At 32.4% G+C, this 19,993-nt stretch overlaps 3 protein-coding genes across 4 annotated transcripts; all 3 read left to right on the top strand.

Annotated features, from left to right (window-relative positions):
• Positions 1–351: 351 nt before the first annotated feature.
• Positions 352–6,265, top strand: LOC102602873 (serine/threonine-protein kinase CTR1-like). Of its 2 annotated transcripts, XM_006357738.1 has the most exons (11): positions 352–778; positions 1,383–1,475; positions 2,452–2,535; positions 2,665–2,732; positions 2,830–2,950; positions 3,277–3,350; positions 3,438–3,500; positions 4,346–4,437; positions 4,528–4,616; positions 5,497–5,606; positions 5,959–6,265. In XM_006357738.1, exons 1-11 carry the CDS (start codon positions 509–511, stop codon positions 6,095–6,097), a joined length of 1,203 nt encoding a protein of 400 aa, XP_006357800.1. In that variant the 5' UTR covers positions 352–508; the 3' UTR covers positions 6,098–6,265. The 2 variants fall into 2 exon arrangements, with proteins under 2 accessions (XP_006357800.1, XP_015169123.1); XM_015313637.1 differs by having other exon boundaries at positions 4,346–4,616.
• Positions 6,266–8,361: 2,096 nt separating this feature from the next.
• Positions 8,362–9,289, top strand: LOC102602533 (uncharacterized). The gene has a single exon (XM_006357737.2). The coding sequence runs from the start codon at positions 8,459–8,461 to the stop codon at positions 9,002–9,004; it is 546 nt and encodes a 181-aa protein (XP_006357799.1). The 5' UTR covers positions 8,362–8,458; the 3' UTR covers positions 9,005–9,289.
• Positions 9,290–12,578: 3,289 nt separating this feature from the next.
• On the top strand, positions 12,579–17,556 carry LOC102602202 (protein-lysine N-methyltransferase Mettl10). The gene is made up of 7 exons (XM_006357736.2): positions 12,579–12,882; positions 13,546–13,671; positions 14,191–14,391; positions 15,617–15,713; positions 16,311–16,414; positions 16,666–16,717; positions 17,090–17,556. The coding sequence occupies exons 1-7, from the start codon at positions 12,683–12,685 to the stop codon at positions 17,312–17,314; spliced, it is 1,005 nt and encodes a 334-aa protein (XP_006357798.1). The 5' UTR covers positions 12,579–12,682; the 3' UTR covers positions 17,315–17,556.
• Positions 17,557–19,993: the final 2,437 nt, after the last annotated feature.

Below are 19,993 nucleotides of genomic sequence, written 5' to 3'. Positions count from 1 at the left end.
TCCTAAAGAGTAATTTTTAGTCTCAAGCCAAAAATAAAAGATATTTTTTGAAAAAAAAAATTCATTCACCAACCAAACATGAGAAAATAAATTAGAAATCTACTTGTCTTCCAAGAAAACATTTTCCTTCGTACCAAACACACCCTAAATGAGTAACAATTGAACTTTAAAATATCTATTTTAAATAATTTATAGTCATATAAAATATTTATCACACCATAAAATTCATTTTTTTTTTTATATCCTTCTTAAATTCGTGTCAAGTCAAACTAACTAGCTAGGGCGGAGGAGCAGATAATTTAGGAAACGCCCAAAATGAAGAAATGATATACTGTTTTTTCACCACGCAAATATACAAGAAACGTCGAAGAATAATACAAGAACTAAGCTAACTTCGTTAAAACCCAAAACCCCTTTCTTGGACTGAATCGCCCATCCATGGCGACAAGAAACGTTTATCTTTATGTTAATTTTCATCAGGCAGTTTTGAAGTTCCAATTGTTGAGATATGGAGATCAGTACAATATTGATGCGGCATAAAGATTCTTCATCTGGGCATTTTGACATGCAGATGATAGGCACTTTCTTGAGTTTCGCATCAAGGGGTGACAGAGTTGGTCTCAATCAGATGTTGAGGCAGGGAATTTCACCCAATGTGCAGGACTATGACAAAAGAACTGCTCTACATCTTGCTGCTAGTGAAGGACACGCCTCTATTGTTGAACTTCTTTTGGCTTACAAGGCTGATGTTAATCTCAAAGATAGGTGGCACCGGACTGTAATCCCCTTTTCATATACTATTACCCTTCTCTGCTCGTCTTTCTTCATACTGCATACAACCCCATTCATTTATGTTCACACATGGTTGTTACATATTGTTTTATAATGTATCATATTATACATGTTATGTAGTTACACCGTTACATTATGTTAGATATAAGCAATTTGAAGGAAAAAACAACAACAAGAAAAGTAGGGTTACGGAGTAGAGCTATCATAAAAAGGTAAGGTATGGTAAAATATGAAATATTATTATTAGGTAATAACAAAGATAAAGTGAGAAAAAAATAATAAGGTAACAATGTGATTACACCAAATTAGTTGTTACAAAAAATGGAAAATTTTGTTGTTGCATAACGACGGATTTAACGATACTATGCAATAAATTTTTAGTAAAAATCAAACACTGACAGTGCAATATCGTGATGGTAGTTACCATTTTTATCAATTATTAATTGATGCTTATTTTATAGATTAACTTGTAATTACCTTAGAAGTGACCTGATTGTATACATATGTTTTAACTTAAACTCTCTGCTTTTTAATGCATTCCTATGATGAGGAATTAACCATCATTATTTTCCTTTCAATTGGTTGTTAAGCCCTTAACAGATGCAAAGTTGTACGGGCACCGTGACATATGCAGGATCCTTGAGGTCTGTGGTGGCAAGGATTCCAACAGTGATCATCCTTTGGTAAGTGTTCATCGTTAACAGTGATCATCCTTTGAAATTTGATGTTATGTATTTCTTATATGGAACAAATCTTAATAATTTTCATTTACTTAGTGTGAGCATCAAGTTCTTACCGTCCAATAAGAGTTGTATATATCATATCATGTCATTCAGGTGCTTAAGATATTGACAATAGCTTCATTAAACAAATAAAACTCCATCTTATGAATTCTGCACCTGAAAACATACTTGAGACATACATGGTAGACTTAACTTTGGTAGAGTGTAGCTTTAGCTTAAATGTTGTTTACACAGACTGCTTGTCAAAGTGAAGTCTGGTTGAACTTCACGAATGGAAACTTCTATCTTTGACATTGCAGTTTTAGTCACCTTTGTTGACAATTTATGGAAAAATATGAAGTCTTCCTTTATAAAGCTAAGTCAAAATTGCACTTTCTATCTTACAAAATAAGCATAATACTCATTTTTGGTCCTATGTCATTGCTTTGGGATATAGCTAGCTTTCACCTGTTGCTTGTTGAACAAAGCAACCAATCAATTACTTCACATAAACTTCTCAAGCCTTCATCCCTTCCGAGAGCCATACAATTCTTTCTGCATTACCTTGTAAGATCACTCCATTCTGGCAATGTGAATTTGGGGGATGATATGAAGAAGGGCTAAGGTAGCAGAATTTAAGAATGTAACTGAGCCCTGTCAGTTTCACTGTTGAAGGACTAACTGCTTATTTTCCAGAGAGTAGATGAATAGAGGACCCCACAACATTGGGGGATATACTTGAACTTACTTCCAAATACAAGGACACAAGCACCTGTTAAGTCAAAAACCATAAGTTTTCACTCATAAAAGTTCCAAGCCTATTAGTGCAGAATTTACTCATGACTGTGGTTTCCGTTTACTCCTTTGTTGTTTTTGCTAATCAATCTGAGTAAGAAAACGTCCGTTGATATGACAAGTTGAATTTTATGACATGCAGACTGTTCGGCGTGAAGAGGATTCAATTGACGTGAATATTGACATATCTGAACTGAACTTGCAGCATTCTTCAATAATTGAGCAGGTATTAATATGGAAATCCAAAGGTTGGGATGTCATGGTGCTGAGTATATTCTAGGGCTTCCTAGGGCTGTTTCTTTCTTTTACTTAGCGTTTAACTTTCTAGGAACTCAGTCCTTTGTTATTTTTACAGGGCTTATTTGGGGAGTCTGAAAAGGTCAAATGGCGTGGAACATGGGTGGTTAAAACCGTAATCAAAAGGCATTCAATTTATATGTCATTATTATTACTATAATTATTTAAAAAGGCTTTCTGGATTAATTCTTTCTTTTAACTTTTTCCAATATACTTGATGCAGGGTGTTTTCTGCTAAGGTTAATACTTTACTGAGGGAACTTCGACATCCAAATATTTTACAGTTTCTTGGATCAATTGTGCATGGTGATGAAATGATCTTGATCACAGAGTATTTGCCGAAAGTATGTTGTTTCTTCCCTCAATAATATTGGCAGAAACAGTTCAGATTTTTTTTGTAGGACGGCACTCAATAATCATTTTGTGAGACATGATGCAGAAATAAATGCATTTTGTAGCCTTCACTATGCTGTACTATTAATAGATATTTTTTGCCAAAGTACTATCACCTAATATTCCTGGGTGCTAATTGTTATGGAACTTATGCCTATTAAATTTTAACATTGATCTTCAAAAAATTTCTCCCAAGATCTTTCAGTGATTGCTAAAATGGTTAAGGATAGTCCCTGAATATGATATACTTCTTATTATGTTTTCCCATATATTTCAGGGAAACTTGCAAGATATTTTGAGAAAGCGTCTTGACCCCCCAACTGCATTGCGCTATGCACTTGACATAGCTAGGTACAACATTCCACTTATTTCCTGTTTAGGTTGATTTCATTTTATTATGTGAAGAACAAATTACATTAGTGCTCACATTGAACACAGGGGAATGAATTACCTCCATCGGCACAAGCCCTTGCCTATTGTTCACAATAACTTGCATCTGAAGTATGTCTATTCGTTTATCCTTATTAATAACATCTCACTGCAATTTTTTTATGTATTTATTATCTTCTATACTTGGGAATTGTAGTTGAGTCTGCTTTCCAAAAATAGGATCAGGGAAAATAACTGACCTCTAGTTTAAGTCTTTCTGTTTGCTGAGTTATTATGATTATTCTAGTATCTGTATCTTGGTGTTTAATCACTAATAGATAGTTGTTAGATAAAACCGAGTGCTTCTTTTCTTTCAGTTTGTCTGTCTATGATTTTCTGCAATGGATTCTAGAGAGTTCTTTTGTTTGTAACAGTATTGTCAAGCTGCAGGTCATTTACATCTTTGCGTTATGTGCCTTGCTAATCTGACTTGAGATTTCTATCCTCTTAAATGTTCAACTATCTTATTACTTCATAACTCAGAGCATTTGGGTATGTTCACGTTTTATTGCCAGAATATTCATTATCGAAGACATGAAAATGCCTTTTATCTTAACTGATTCCAATTATCAATAGGACTCTTGAGTCAACATGCAATTGGATGTCTAGGTTTCAACTAACATATTGGTCATTTGAATGAATGGTGCAAGTATGCATTTGTTCAATATTTTTTTAGTATGTTGATGCAGAGATGTCAAACTGTTGGTGGCGTATAAATGCATTTTAACCCACTTTACCATGCTATTTCTATCTGTGTGACTTCTGACATGCCAGCAAAGCAATATATGATGAAATGGACACTAATTTGTTTAGTTTATGAAGCAAATTCTAAAATAATGTAGTTAAGCTATATAGCATATGTCCTCCCGAACAATTAGCTGTCATCTTCACTGAAGTCTTTTCTTAATTTGGTCCAGGAACTTGTTACTAGATGAATGTGGGCACTTAAAGATTGGTGAATATTGGGTTCAAATATTGGATAATCAAATATATGCAAATCAGGACTGTTGTATGAAGACCTTTTGGTTCTTGCTTATTTGTTTGTTCATTTATTTTGGGTCACATACTGCAGCTTATAATCAGTCTCTTTCTTTTACAGGTCAATCAAACAACGGATGTAACTTAATCAGCCATCTGTGTCATGACATTAGCAAAGATATTTATTCATTTGGCCTCATCTTTTACCAGGTAGATTCAAGGAGTTCTCCTATCATATATGCAATCAGCATATTGCAATAATCCTCCCCTTTTCTTACTGCTTTTTGTTGGAGATTCAAGGAGTTCTCCAACTATTGAGCATAAACTGATCCAACTTTTGGATTAACTTGAGTTTGTTGGACCTTCTTAAAACTAATAACAAAATTCACATAAAATGTTGATAGATTGATAAATTAAAACAAATGATCTGTTATTTTAGCTTACCTTTGGAATTCCACTCAGTTTGCTATTAGCACTAATGCTGCTACTTAATTCAGGCGATCTTTCATGATCTTTTACTAGTTTGATGAGCATCCTATAGAGTGCTAACTTGAAAAGCTACAAGAAAATTGAATATTATCTTATTAAGAACTGGATGATCGTGACCTTTTTTATGTGTCATGAAAAGGGTAACTGGATTCAACTTTAATTACATATTCTGAAGAAGGACTAGCTGGATGCACCCAATACCTAGGATTAGACAAAGTTGAATTTATTTTTTTGGTCGGGTAATCAAGAGGATGAGTTCAGATCCTCTCAATTCCAAACTTTGGCATTAACGTTCTTTAGTTGAGTGCCAAATTTGTTTCCCGTTAGATGGAAGTTCTTTCCCCACAGTGAAAGCTCAAACCCATAGAAAAATAGTGACAAAATGAGCATGATCTAAAGTTGTTTGAGGCATAAACTCAACATGATGTAGTCCATGTAGTAGTCAGTTGTACTGGTAGAACTTTTTCTTTGGTTCATTGCCAGTGAAAAGTTGTTGTGTTATTAGAGTAAGTCATCTTTCTGTTTACTTATTCTTACTTGACTTGACTATTATCACATGAGTTTCCATTAAGATTCAGTACTAACACTGGAAATGCTGCAGATGCTGGAAGGAAGACAAATAACTGACAGGAGTTTTGAGACCATGCATATCAAGTCTGTAGATTTGGAGAAAAAGCTTTATACAGGTCGATACCCGAGTAGAATTCTTCAGTAAGTCAATCACTCAATCTTGAAGCTTTAATTTAACTTCTCCAAGACATGTCTTATTACCCAACTCAGTATATTCTTCACTAAACCAGCTTCTAAGTAATTCATACATAGACATCATGATCCATGTTGATAAGAGGTTTAGTGATACTAGACTATCTGGTTAGAGCAACTCAGTATACGTTTAAATGATCATACTATCAGAAATACAGGCTACTAAGAACTCGAACATACATTGTAGCTCAAATTATGAATTTAGATCCCAATCAACAACTCAAAAGGACCAAAATCCCATACCCGTAAGCTTCAGTTATTGGCTCTGCCTATGTTGATAACATACTGTTATTTTGTTCAGGTTAATAGAGGACTGCACGAGTACAGTTACTTCTACAAGGCCATCATTTGCTACAGTGATAGAAATCCTAGAAGAAGTCTCTTTACTATCAAGAAAAACAGGTTGCCCGCCGTGTAATAAAAGCAAAAGCCCCAAGTAAATGAATTTAATTTGCTAGTGATGGATATACTTTGATACACCATAAATTTGAAAAAGTCAGTGAAGAACTCATTCTGGTTCATGAATATGAGTTTGATAAAATTCCCAAGTTGACTTTCATGTATTTGACTTTGTGTTACTATAATGTATATAGGAAATTTTACTTGCTCGACTTTGTGTTAGTTATCTTTTGGTATAAATATGCTTTGACCTGCTCATATTAAAATTAGTAATACTAAAAATTGTTGGAGTGGGAAATAAGATATTTTTGTTTGACTTAGATGTAGTCTGTTCTAAGGTTTACTTTGCAGAGATAGCCGTCCTAATTCTTAGGATTTGGCAAAGAGAGACTAGCACTCACGGGTGAGTCATTTTGGATTAAATTTAATGGATCACTTGAATATGTGTAGTTTTTCTAATTATCACTAAATGCTACCTTTTAAATTTCATCCCTGCAATGTGATTTGGAATTAAGGACATGTCAAACGGTTAATTATTGCTTCAATTAACTTAGGAGGCATGTAAATCGTACTATCTGTTGTTCCGTGTTGTTTGATTATTATAGAATTATTGTTGTAGTACTGTTTTTGTACTTTCATTAAATCTTTTTCTAAACTATTTTTCTTTTGAGCTCGAGGGTGAAACAACCTCTATACCTCACACACTTTACCCATCTTCTCAGTTTCATTTTGTGAGATTACATAAGGTATGTTGTTGTTGCATGTCAATCGTAATTTTGGCCTGCGTGGAGATCTGGAATTTTACAGCTTAAAGTGAAATATTTTTGGGAAAATGTCATACGATATAAAAATATATTTTCCCATGGATTGATTCCCTTGTACGGCAAAAGATGACTGTGAGTTTAGGATATACTATTATTTATTATGTGAATATGAGATGATTTCTCAACAACGCCATTTAATAGTAACATGGAAAAATCAATTAATTAGTACACAACCAATGATTAGTAAGCAAGCTAATACTAATAATTTCCAAAAAAAAAATTAATAGTGTTTTTTAATGAAGGATTAGAAGAATAATGATACTACTAATGTCCTTTGGTAATGAAAATTGTGCATATGATCTTGTAACGCGGCTACTATACCGTCACGATTCGTGGAGTTGCTCTTTCTTGGGAATTGGATATTTAATGTATGTTATAATTGAAACCAAAATTCAACTTTAGCTTTGCTTAAAACTAACCTTTTCCACTCATGATATTTTCATCTCCAGATGAATCCGTCCATTTTTACTTGTTCATAGTATTAAATTAGATGTTCATTTTCTGTTTCCCAATTTAGAACATGAAACAGATAATTTATTATTTAGTTTCTAATTTATTTTTATTATTACTTATAAGTATTTTTTTAAAGTATTAAATTTATTATATTCAAAATGTGATATAGTAAAATGTATATTTATTGTTGCTTTAAGGATGGTGTTAAATAATAGTGAAAAAGTAAAAATAAACAAATTCGAACTTAGTGGAGTTTTGAACAGCATGCCTGACGCCACTTACAACAAATTTAACTTTATTCAAGTTCTTTGCTTATTATGTTAAGTTCTAACTAACTCTCCTAACCTCTATAATGCTCTCGTTACCCATTTGAAATTTACGTACCTCCAACCATCAAAAACCGCCATTTTGGTCCAACATAGGGAGGAAATCGAGATCTAAATTTTACTTCTTCCGTTCCTTTTTATATGTCACATTTTTACTTACCACTTGCATTAAGAAATGATGCAACCTTACCCTTCTATCCTTACTTAATTTTTTTGGAACTCAAATTTCAATCAATAATATTTGGAGTAGTATATTGCACATTTATATAGGTAAAGAAAATAAATAGGGATGAAAGCAACTGTATTTTGTTTTTGCGTCTATCAACTTTAGTAAATAGGAGTAGCATCCAGATATTATGAAAACAAGTAAACATACACCAGAATTTGGTAATAATGATACGTAAAGCAAGACCAAAAATATAAAAGTGGCCTCCACACGCATTTAACAGAAAAAAGGGAAGAAATATGATAAAAATCCTCAACATCAATCATAGAAAGTTAGAAACCAACTAGATAAACGTACTTTCCTTTCAACTTCGGGTACACAATGTATTATCAAACGCGGATGTCAACTGTCATGTGCCCTTTTTCTTTATAACTACAACTGTCTTCTATTCATTAATTAATAATATTTTATTTTTTTGACTTTTTCCTTATATCCTTTTACCAACATTCCCTTTATTTAAAACCCCATTCAGTATCCTCAAAAAAATCATATTCTCAAGAAGTTCATTTACAAGAAAGACTACACAACTATCTCTTCTATTTTCTCCAATCCAAAAAAGCTCAATCTTGTACTATGGGTAACTATATTTCTTGCACTTTATCAGGACCAGGAGGAAACAAGCAATCAAGAGGGGTAAAAGTTATATTCCCATCTGGTGAAATCAGGCATTTTTATCAACCAATCAAAGCAGCAGAGATTATGATGGAAACTCCTAATTTCTTTCTTGTAAACACTAGGTCACTTCATATTGGAAGGAGATTTTCTGCGCTAAATGCTGACGAAGATCTTGAAATGGGAAATGTTTATGTTATGTTTCCAATGAAAAGAGTGAATTCTTTTGTATCAGCTGCTGATATGGGTGCTCTGTTACTTACTGCTAACTCTGTTTCCAAAAGGATGTCAATAGGGAGTTTAAGAATCTTGCCTGAATCGTTGGTTGCAGAAACTGAACAGATACAGATACAGGGGAATTATTATGAAAAATCGACTTTGCCTAAATTGAATTTGGATGATATTGAAGATTTTTCAAGTGAACAATTTAAGCATAGGTTATCTATGTGTAGATCGAAGAAGCCATTGCTGGAAACTATTGCTGAAGAACCAGTTTGTTCAAGATGAGGATTTTGAAGAAATTTTATTAATTCAAATTCTCTTTGAGGTTTAGGAAGGAGAAATTATTCTTTTAAAGATTAGGATTCATTTGTGATTTACATTTATCATTTAATTCACAAATTCTGTTTATTTTTTATTCAATTGATATTTTTTTTGAGTGAGGCTAAGATTGAAGGATCGAGAGCTGAACTTTTGTATTGGAGCATAAAGAAAGTCTATGGTAATTGTAAATTTTGGGAACTTTGTGAAAATATTTTATAGCATAAAGAAAAAAATATTGTGTTTTGGTCCTATAAATGATACTTCATCCGTCTCAAAATATTGTGATATATTTTTATTTACAACCCTCGAAAATACTAATTATGAGGAGTATTATTCAAGTATTTTACGAAAATATCCTTGTTGAAGTAGGCACGTCGACGGAGACATGCATGCTTCAACTTGTAACTCCCTCTTAGGGCCCGTTTGGATATGGAATCATGAAATAAAGTTGAAGTTTTGTTTAGACGTGTGATTTGAACTTTTGATATTGTATTTTTTCTCATATATAAAAGCTCCATAAATTGTAAAGCTATTGAAATTGTCCCAGTTCTTTATACAATCTTACCAAATAAGTAAAAAAGTAATTAAAATAGCATAATACACTATCACAAAATTATTCTAAGAAATACAACATTTATTTGATCAAACCTTAAGAATAAAAAGAAATAAATTGAACATAAGTTGTAGTGTTCAAGTTGTTAGAAGCTAAGAAAATTGTTTTTTTCAATTAATGGCAAAGTGGTTAGTCTTGTCCACTCTCAATATAATCTTCAAATTTTATTTCATTAAACATTGATTTGAATGAAATAGTAATAATTTTATTAAAAATATACTGAATTTGGTGAATACAAATGGTAAGAATTGATTTGAAATAAAAATAAAATTTATATTAGGTAGAATAATCATTAGATGAGATATAAACGGTTTAGAAAGTAATGAGACGAATTATAAATTTTATTTACATATGAAATAAATGGCTAGTAGATCTATATAAATTAATGTGGGTTTTTTTACAAGATATAAACTTGTGGGACAATTTTTATATTTGAAAAAAATCCCAAATCGTGATTTTTGGAGAATTTGAGATTTCATCTCATGATATAAAATCATGAGATGAAATCAGCGTGAAACAGAATGTCCAAACACTGATTTCATCTCATAATTTCATATCGCGATATGAAATCCCATATTCAAACGCCTACTTATATATACAACAATCATGCATCATTTTCTATATTCTACCATCGATATAAGTCAGGACGCTTGGTGATTATAGTGTTATTTGTTATAGGTTCAATCGAGCCTAATATTTTTGATACATATCTCCATATATAAAAAAAATAAAATAATTTCAACAAATATGATATTCCTACCCTAATACTCTATCAAATATGACGAAGCTTTGGTCACTAGAGAGAGAGGGGGTTGGAGCAAAAGTTTACAATTCAAGATCTTACTTCTGATATGGGAAGATATTGATTTGTGTATTAACTATTAAAGATTAGGAGTATCACTTTTGAACGAGCAAATGATATTCTATCTTTATTTATAATTTGAATCAAAGAAAATCTTTTAAAGATCACTGATAAATAATTTACAGATTTTATGTTATTTTCTTTTATCACACTGTCATATAAATCAAGTAATAATTTTAGAAAAAAGTCCGATTTAAAAAATATATAAGAAAGGTATACGATCTGCATTTAGTAATGGGCTTCATGAAGGCTACATTGTTCTTTCCTTTTTTTAAAAATAAAAATAAATTATTTCTCGCTCGATGTTCAATACAAGAGGTCATAAATTATTAAACTAAAAGTATGGGGGAACCACTATATATAAACATGTTTTTTTCCCTTAAATAACATAGACATGTCAATAACTTACTATTCTTTCTGTTTAAAAAATAATAACTTGTTTTCTTTTTTAATCTATTTAAAAAAGAATGACTTTTTTCCTTTTTCGGTATCACTTTAATTTCAGTTTTCCACTGACATGTTTAAGGTAATAATACAAAAAGACATTTTAGTACATTTGACATAACTTTAATTTAAAATCACAAGATTAAAAAAATTTTATTTTCTAAAATTTCATGTCAAGTCAAACTAGACCATTCTTTTGAAATATAAGGAATACAATGTTTTGGGATAGAACTCTATAGAAATTAAAGAAAAAACAACAACAAAAAAAATAGGCTATAACTAATGAAATGTCAAAAAATAAAATTCTGGAAAATGTGAAATGGAATCGAAAGGGTAAGTCTTCTATTCAATATTTATATTAAGGTCCAACTAGATTCAAATGTAATAAAAAAAAAATTAATCTCTTACAAAAACGATTTCATGGTATCTTTTTTCCTACGAAATTCTTGATATTATGAAATAGTTAATGCGTTGACTGAAGGTGAAAATCAAGAAATGATTTGGTTGGTGCATTCTACAGCTCATTCCTTCGTAAGATTATGACATCCTAATCACTAGTACTATAATTAAGAAGCGATCTGCCTAATCTCCAAATTAGAGCAAAAGTATACTCTCACTTTTAAGCAATAATCAACGTATAAACTTTTAAGGCTCTTTGAAGTTAAACATTTGCACGAATTTAGTGTAATATAATCAACATTTAGAGGAAGCAAAATAAATTATGAAACAAAATTCATAATTATTTATTTATTTCTTAAATTTATATGTGTCAAACAATGTCGCATAAATTGAAAGCATAGGCCAAGGGAATAAATACGGTAAAACCTCACTAAAATAATATTCGGTTAATTCATAACCTCTCTAAGATAATATTTTCATCCGGTCCTGACTTGGTCCAATGGAAAAAAATCACTCATTTCGATTAGATAATAAGATAATATATTTTTTGAAGATCCCTATATAAATATTTGGTCCCATTAGTATTATAAATTATTAATTCGTTAAAAGCACAAATATATCATCTAAGATAATCTAGTGAAACATGATTCTATTGTGTTCTATTTTTTGTTAAAATTTAAATCTTATTGAAGCTCATCTCTAACTTTTCTTATTATATCCAAAAGTTTTGGTGTGTCTTTTCGAACCGCATCATAAAAATGTGAAGAGTTCTAAATGTAATAAGTGTTTCCTTATTTGTAACTAGTTCTAAAAGTGTAGTATCATTTTCTACTTTATCATCAACATTAATTTTTTCAATGGTATCCACAGTTTATTTTAAGTTTTGGACCTCTGAACATGTATCATTTTCACTTATCCAACAAGTTATTAACGTCTATTTTATTAGGGTAACCGAGATCATTAATCATGACCACAAGTTCATAAATACCATTTTCACAAGTGAATTCATTTAAATTCTCTGAGTTTCCACCCCCAAATAAATTGTGTCGTGTCGAAATACTCTTAAAATTAATAAATATTAATTTATTAATTAAGTAATATCTCTATAAAATAAAACTCCTCCATTCACTTTTATTTGTAGTATTTTTTGAAAGTAAATTTGACTAACAAGATGCACCAACATTATGTGACAAAAATATCCCTGCGTCCGACGTGGTGGCACGCTTGCATCTTATGTCATTTTTGTCAACTCCTCAAACGTACATCACACTCCTCTCTCTCCCTTCCTCTTCTCCTTAGGGTTTTTCATCTCGATTCATCACACATGGCCGGAATGAGACTGTTACCGGAGGACCCCGACGTCGCGCAGGTCCGACCAACGGCAGCAGCCGACCTGATTTCCGACGACGACCGCTCTGTGGCGGCCGATTCTTGGTCCATAAAGAGCGAATACGGAAGTACTCTCGATGATGAGCAGCGCCACGCTGATGCTACTGAAGCTCTTAATTACCGAGCCGATTACAGGTTCTTATATGGAGAGCATTAACTTCAGTCTTATTCATATGACTGTGAGTCCGTCACTATGTTTCAATGAACCTGAGGTTGAAGATGTTAAATTAATTTATGGATTATATTAATTGAACTGGAAAACATTAAGATACTACTACATTTTTTTTTAAAAAAAAACTTAAGATAGTACTCTACCAGTTAAAATTTGTATAGAAAAATAAATCATTCAAAGTTTAAGAAGTTGTATAGTTAAACGAATTTGAATAATTGAATGTTGTGTGAAGATTATGTAGAATAATAGTACTATTTTTTTTTTAATAATCTCAAATATTTTGATAATTCTAAAATGAAAAAGTGTTGTATTTATTAGGATGGAGAAAAAATAACCTGCATGAAGGTGTAGCTTTATCAAATTATAATTACTTTTCTCTTATCCATTATTGAGCCAGAGAACACTATGGCAGAGCTAAGTAGTGGTGGTAATTAGAGGTCAATATATCTGTTGAGTGCACTTTGTAAAGTTAAGTGAATAAAGTGATAACTGCAGTCTTCATTGGACGTTGTATACAGTTGTTAGAAGAGATTATCCATTAGAAACCCGCTCATATTATATTTTGCTTTTTGTTTGTGCAGAAGGTTTACAAACTTCTTTTTCTTATTTTTTTTGCATACGAGCAGTTCTGACAAGGATGAGCAGGAAGGTGAAGGAGTTTCTTCAATGCTTGGTTTCCAAAGCTATTGGGATGCTGCTTACGCTGATGAATTGGCAAACTTTCGTGAGCATGGTCACACTGGTGAAGTTTGGTATGGATTAGCTAGACGACAACTTGCAACCTTTTCCCTCTTCCTTGATCCACTTTACTATTGTGTTATCCTCGTTCTTTTAATTGTTAATCAACTATTCATCCTCCATCTCAAATAAATTGGGTATGTTATATGAATCCTTGGGAGCTATTATATGCCATCTTGATCCAAATCATTCCTATACTATGTTACATAAAACAATTATGCCTTTTAAGGCAAATTAGGAGTTCTCTAAAATCCCTTTTATTTATGTATAGAAGATCTACAGACTAGCACTTTTTGATGATTGGCTGGAGTAAAGCTAAATTTAGCTCTTTGGGATAGTTTTATCCCACTAATAGATAATGATTGTAATTTGCCTGGTCTTGCTTTCCCCTTTTAGTCTTTTTACAAGGTTTACATTCCAATTCCCAAATAGGAAACCAGGAAAAGAAGTGAGAGGGTGGTGCTTGCATCACTGGATCATTATGTTGGTCAAACAGATTTGTTGATGTGTATATTTTTGCTGTATTTGTATAGGTTTGGTGGTGACGTCATGGAAAATGTTGTCTCTTGGACCAAACGTTTGTGCATGGACATTTGCAAGAATCATTTGCCAAATCACGTAGCTGATGCCGATTCTGAGCCTGTTGGGCAGCGTGAGAAGGACATGTCAGGTTGGAGTGTGCTTGATATTGGGACTGGCAATGGTCTGCTTCTCCAAGAGCTTGCTAAACAAGGGTAAATTTGAATTTTATGCTAGCAATACTTCTAGTTAGCTATTTGCTTCGTTGGTCATTCTGTAACTGATAGATGAGCTTTCTTTTCCGAGATGCTTTTGATGCACATGCTCTATAATCTGTTACAGAGCCACACTGTAAAGGTGAAAACTTTTGTGGATTGCCTAGTTCATTGAGTATTAAGCAGTTAGCTGTTGTAAAGGTTTGCTTACGGTTCTTTTAACCATTTATCACATGACTTGCTAGATGATCAACTTTTGCACTATAAACATATCTATTAGAGATTCAATGGAAGTTATACAAAAATATACTCTTTTGTTCCCCTTTCTTGTGACGCCATTTGATTAGGGAGATCAACAGTTGGTAAAATGTTTTTTTTTCTTTTTTTCAAAAGACAAATGTTTGTAATTGATTTATATGACTAAGTGTTAGTGAAAGAAATAGTTGAAAAGTTAGTTTATAGTGAAAATCATATAAAGTGTAAATTTGATTAGTTAAATGAATTTTAATTCGTGAAACTCTAAAACTCAGTAAGGCTGCATTACATGATTATTTTAGTCTAATTGTTACAAATTTAGGATATCCTAGATGGAATGAGCCCCCATAAATTATGAAGTGGATGGCAGAGAGATTATCAAGAAAAACTGCAGAGACTGTCGGGCAATGATTAACAGAAGAACAAATCCGTTATAAGATGAATTATGAATTTTTCCTTCAAGTCAAATGATTCTTTTCTCATATTGGCTTACACTGTGCCATTACTTCTTTTCGATCCCAATATGTCCTTGTTTAGAGATTCTTTGGTCTTTAACTGCAGGCACAGAACCTAGATAGGTAATACGGATATATTTTAATAATTCTTTGAGAGAGAACAAGTGCCTGTAGTTTCAATGGTATTATACCTACATCGCATTATGCAGTTCAATTAGCATGTGTATTCCTGCGGCTTGTGCTGGGGTGGAAACATCCCAGTGCCTCTTGTGGTTAATATAGGTTAGGAGATTTTACGTCTTTCTTATCACATCTACATCTTTTAGCTTGTACAAAAAGTGCTCAGGTCTTGTTATATTTAAAACCTACTAGTTGCTTCTTGGGAGTATTTGTCTGTTAAGAAATTTTATTTAATTTTTAGTGTCAAACGTTCTTGATATATATGCCTTCTGGGGGAGGGGGTGGGGGGGACTCGAAGATTATTACTTACTAATACTCATTAACTATGGCGTTAGGTTCTCTGATCTCACTGGAACTGACTATAGTGAAGGAGCAGTTGACCTTGCAAGAAGCCTTGCTGATCGTGATGGTTTCACTAATGTCAAGTTCTTGGTAAAATTTGCCTTTGTCTTTCAATTAAGTGAATGTGTAATATACCCACAGCAGCATCTGAGTCCAGTGTAAAAAAGAAAAGGAAAGTAGGAAACACGTGCTTCTCTAGATTGCATTCAAAATTTTGTGGCAAATAACCATCTTTCTACTATGGTCTAAATGTTAAGCAGTGTCTTTTATTCTTTGTTGTTGGTAACCCGTTACTGTCTGGTAGCTGCATATACAGATAGTAGCAAGTTAAAATTACTTTTACTTCTGAATGTTTCCCCTTAATCCTGACATTTTCAATTGTGTCCGCATGGAATGAACCTTTATTATATTTCTGTATTGAAAGATAGAGCACTTATTATGTATTCAGTGATCAAGGGTAGGAACAAAGTGCTAAATTAATGCTGAATTTTTGCATAGGGTAGAACCTGTCTTACCAATTGCGATCAATGACTGTTACTTTTCTCAAAAATAAAATAAAATTGCGATCAATGATTTTATTAGTTTCATGTCCTTGTCATGTGTACTTATTTATCTGTATCTGTGCTCTCATTGCTGGAGATGGGATCTTTTAGTTTTGTGGTTAAATAAATTTCTATTGGCTAACAGGTTGATGACATTCTTGAGACAAAATTGGATAAAAGGTTTCTGCTAGTTATGGATAAGGGGACCTTAGATGCCATTGGATTGCATCCTGACGGTCCTATCAAAAGGTAGCAAATCCTGTATGTTAAGTATGGTATCAAAGTAGGCAGAGATCCCAAGTTCAAGTAATACTGCCACCCATCCATTTGTATTAATGTTGCTCATCAACAAATATTTTCACGTGCTTCGTCCTAAAATAAACAAATAATAATTAAAATGTCACTCTCTAAAAGTGTTAACACTCCCTAAGGTGTTCCTTGATTATTTTACCTAGTACGCTACGTTTCTTTGTCACATCTTTACTGTGTGGTCATTTCAGGATTATCTACTGGGACTCTGTTTCAAGGCTTGTCGCTCCTGGTGGATTATTGGTGAGTCCATCCTGCTTGTCCTGTTTATAAAAAAAATTTCAGTGCCAATCCTTCTCCAATTGCTGTTATTAATTTGAAACATGCTGATTAAATACCACCACACGTCCTTCCACTAGTATCAAAAAGAACAGATGCAGAGACATTGTAGAGACCACGTTGTTGGACCTGAGAATTATATTCCTATTAGATACATTCTCCGAGAACTTAGCATCATATAAATCTGTTCTATCGACATTTCTGTCTGTCTTATTGACTGTTTCCCAGTTGATCTTTTCTGATAAAATGGCGCACACGGTTATCTAAGGAAGGAGTTCATCATGATAAATAATTAGCCGTTACACCTTCTTTCAGCTGACTGGTCACCTATTGTAGGTAATTACTTCATGTAATAGTACAAAAGATGAATTGGTAGAAGAAGTGGATACTCTCAATCAAAGAAGGGTTGCTTGTCAAAGACCAGGAACAGTCGAAAGCCAAGAAGCCTCAGTAGATCCTCCTCCTTTCCGGTATCTTGATCACATTCGCACATATCCTACATTCACATTTGGAGGATCAGTAGGCTCACGTGTAGCAACTGTAGCATTCCTGAGGAACTGAATTATTACTTTCTCATCATTTTGGGTGCATTACTGCACTTCTTTGTAACGTCGTGCAACCATGGAAGACCATTTCTGATTTATGCAAGGTGAAGATTAATTGATCTAGTTTTTGTATAGTGTAACGTCAGTGCTACATTAACAGTATTGATCATCAGATGACCCGTGTTAGATGGAAAAATTGTTCTTAAGTCGATGTAATGTCATTGGGGATATTGTTTGATGGAACACTTCTTTAGCGCACTGAGGATTCTTTTATGTGAAAATCGACCAAACTGAGAGAAGAGTGGAACTCGTAAAAACTCCCTCACCAACAAGGTGGGAGTTGAGGTAACCAACCAACTTATTAAGATTTCGCTGTAATATTCAAATAGGTATTTAAATTCATGACATTTTAATATGAAAAACAAATAAGGCGCAAGTCACACTCCTCGAAAGGTCCAAATGATTTAATTGGATAACCGAGTGTAGACAAGGAGGGAGGGAGTATGATAATCTACATTAATAGCTAACGGAAAGGCTATGAATTATGAATAATAGACAGGTATAAATCACTCAGCCTAAGCTGTAATCTTCATAAACGACAAATAGATTTTTAAAAAAATGAAAAAAGAAGATAAAGCTGGTTTTTGTTCTTTTGCTGAATATTTATTAGATTCGTACAAGAAATCATCTTCTTTTTTAATGTTACGCAACCTGTATTGCCTCTATATTTTACGTGAGAGAAATTAAATTACTACTAATATACATCAACAAACGATCACTTTCATATATAAAAGTTAATTTTGGGGTCAATATGTGTTGAGATGGACAAAAAATTGTTAAATGTTTATTTTGATGGAGTATAAATTAAAGGGAAAGAAAAAGACGAATCCATGTAATACGTTGCGTAGTGGTCTAGAAAATACAGCTTATTAAGCACTCAAGAGTGTGGCCTAGTGGTCAATGAAGTGGTTGAGAACCATGAGGTCTTAAAACAAAAAAAACACTATGTAATTCTTCTCATCTGTCCTAGCTTTAATGGATAGAGATACAAAGTTACCTGATACATGTTGTGCAAAAGTTGATCCAAACACCACGGTCATCGAAAAAGGAAAAAACAACACAGCTTGCAAAGATTTTTTTCAAATGTCATGGAGATAATTATAATATAGCAGAGCTAGTCTAAAAATAAGCTCTGCCAATACAAATGTGAAAATGAAAATAATGGTATAGTTATAATTACAAATATTATAAATTAAACACTGATCAAGACCATATGCTCAGTTTCAATGATTAAAATGAATTAATGAGAAGGGAAGTTAGGTAGAGGCAAATAAAGCAGCCAAGAATAGTAAATCCAATAGTCCCACCAACCATCCAAATAAGTTCAACAAATTCATCCAATTGTTTCTTGTGTTTCTTCTCATAATATAATTTTGAATTTGTAGGTGTGTAATTCCAACCTTGTTCACATACCAAACATTTCTCCAATCTCTCTTTCATCTTCACTTCTTCTATCCTTCCCCTCAATACTTGTAAATTTGCATCAACAACATGCCTTGATTTTCCTGAAACAAATTATTTTCTTATTTAAGTCGATTGGCGCGATAGTACAAAAATAGAATTTAACTTTATATATACTGATAATATAACGAATTATCAATGTTTTTTTTTACCTATGGTAAAAGGCTACATTTGCTTTGTCTTTCTAGTTAGTACTAACCAATCACTTGCTAAGAATAACCACTTACAACAAGTGGCGGAGTCAAAAATTTATAAAAATGAAGTTTGATCACATATGAAATTTGAACTTGTGATCTAAAACAACATTCGAACCTCATGTCACTTTACTAGTTTTACTCCTTATAACTAGGGAATTCAAAATATAGCTTATATGAAAAAACAAATCAATTCATATAATTTGCCCTGTCGATACAGTAAACGATTTTCCAGTGGAAGGGTTTCCCTTCCACTAATTATCTTTTAGGTCATGTGATAGCGTAGTTTAGAGAAGAAAAACTCATAAAAATAAAGCGGATGTAATTAAATAAAAACAAAAACAAAAACACACACGTATGTATATATATATATACCTTCATCTCTATAGAACTGAGCTCTGATTTTGGGTAGTTTTTGAGGAATCCTGAATTTGGCTGGAAAAATAACAATTGATGAAGAAGCCATATGTATTGTTTGTTTATAAGAAATGACAATTAGTCTTATGCTTAATTGCTTGCTTCACGTTTCACATATATATATAACTTCGTCAACGCGTAATCTGATTAATTAATTATTAGAGTTTTTCCTATTTTGATTTAGATTTAATTACCTAATTAAAGTTGTTTTGGTTTTTTTTAGCAAGTCAAGTAATTAATTAAATATATAGCCAAATAGCAGACAACATAAAAATCATCAATTAGAATTTGGTGATGAGGAATGATATAAAGTTGAAATTTTTGAACCCAAGCAAAATAGTTGTAGTGCGCCGGCAAATAAGAAAATTAACAGAATCTGAATCTGAACTAATTAATATGTAGTATGTACTCATATTTTATTGTTTGCTTCTGGTTCTGGATTAGGATGTGTTTGGTATATAAATATATTTCATCTTTATGTTTTCATATTCGGTTCGTCAAATATTCTAAAAAAATTAAATTACTTCAAAATGATAATCTCCTATTACAATTTACTAAGTAAG

The sequence above is a fragment of the Solanum tuberosum genome, unplaced genomic scaffold (assembly GCF_000226075.1).
Source record: "Solanum tuberosum cultivar DM 1-3 516 R44 unplaced genomic scaffold, SolTub_3.0 scf00244, whole genome shotgun sequence".
Taxonomy (NCBI): Eukaryota; Viridiplantae; Streptophyta; class Magnoliopsida; order Solanales; family Solanaceae; genus Solanum; species Solanum tuberosum.
Note: the sequence above shows the minus strand (reverse complement) of the source record. Positions and strands in the feature narration are given on the sequence as shown.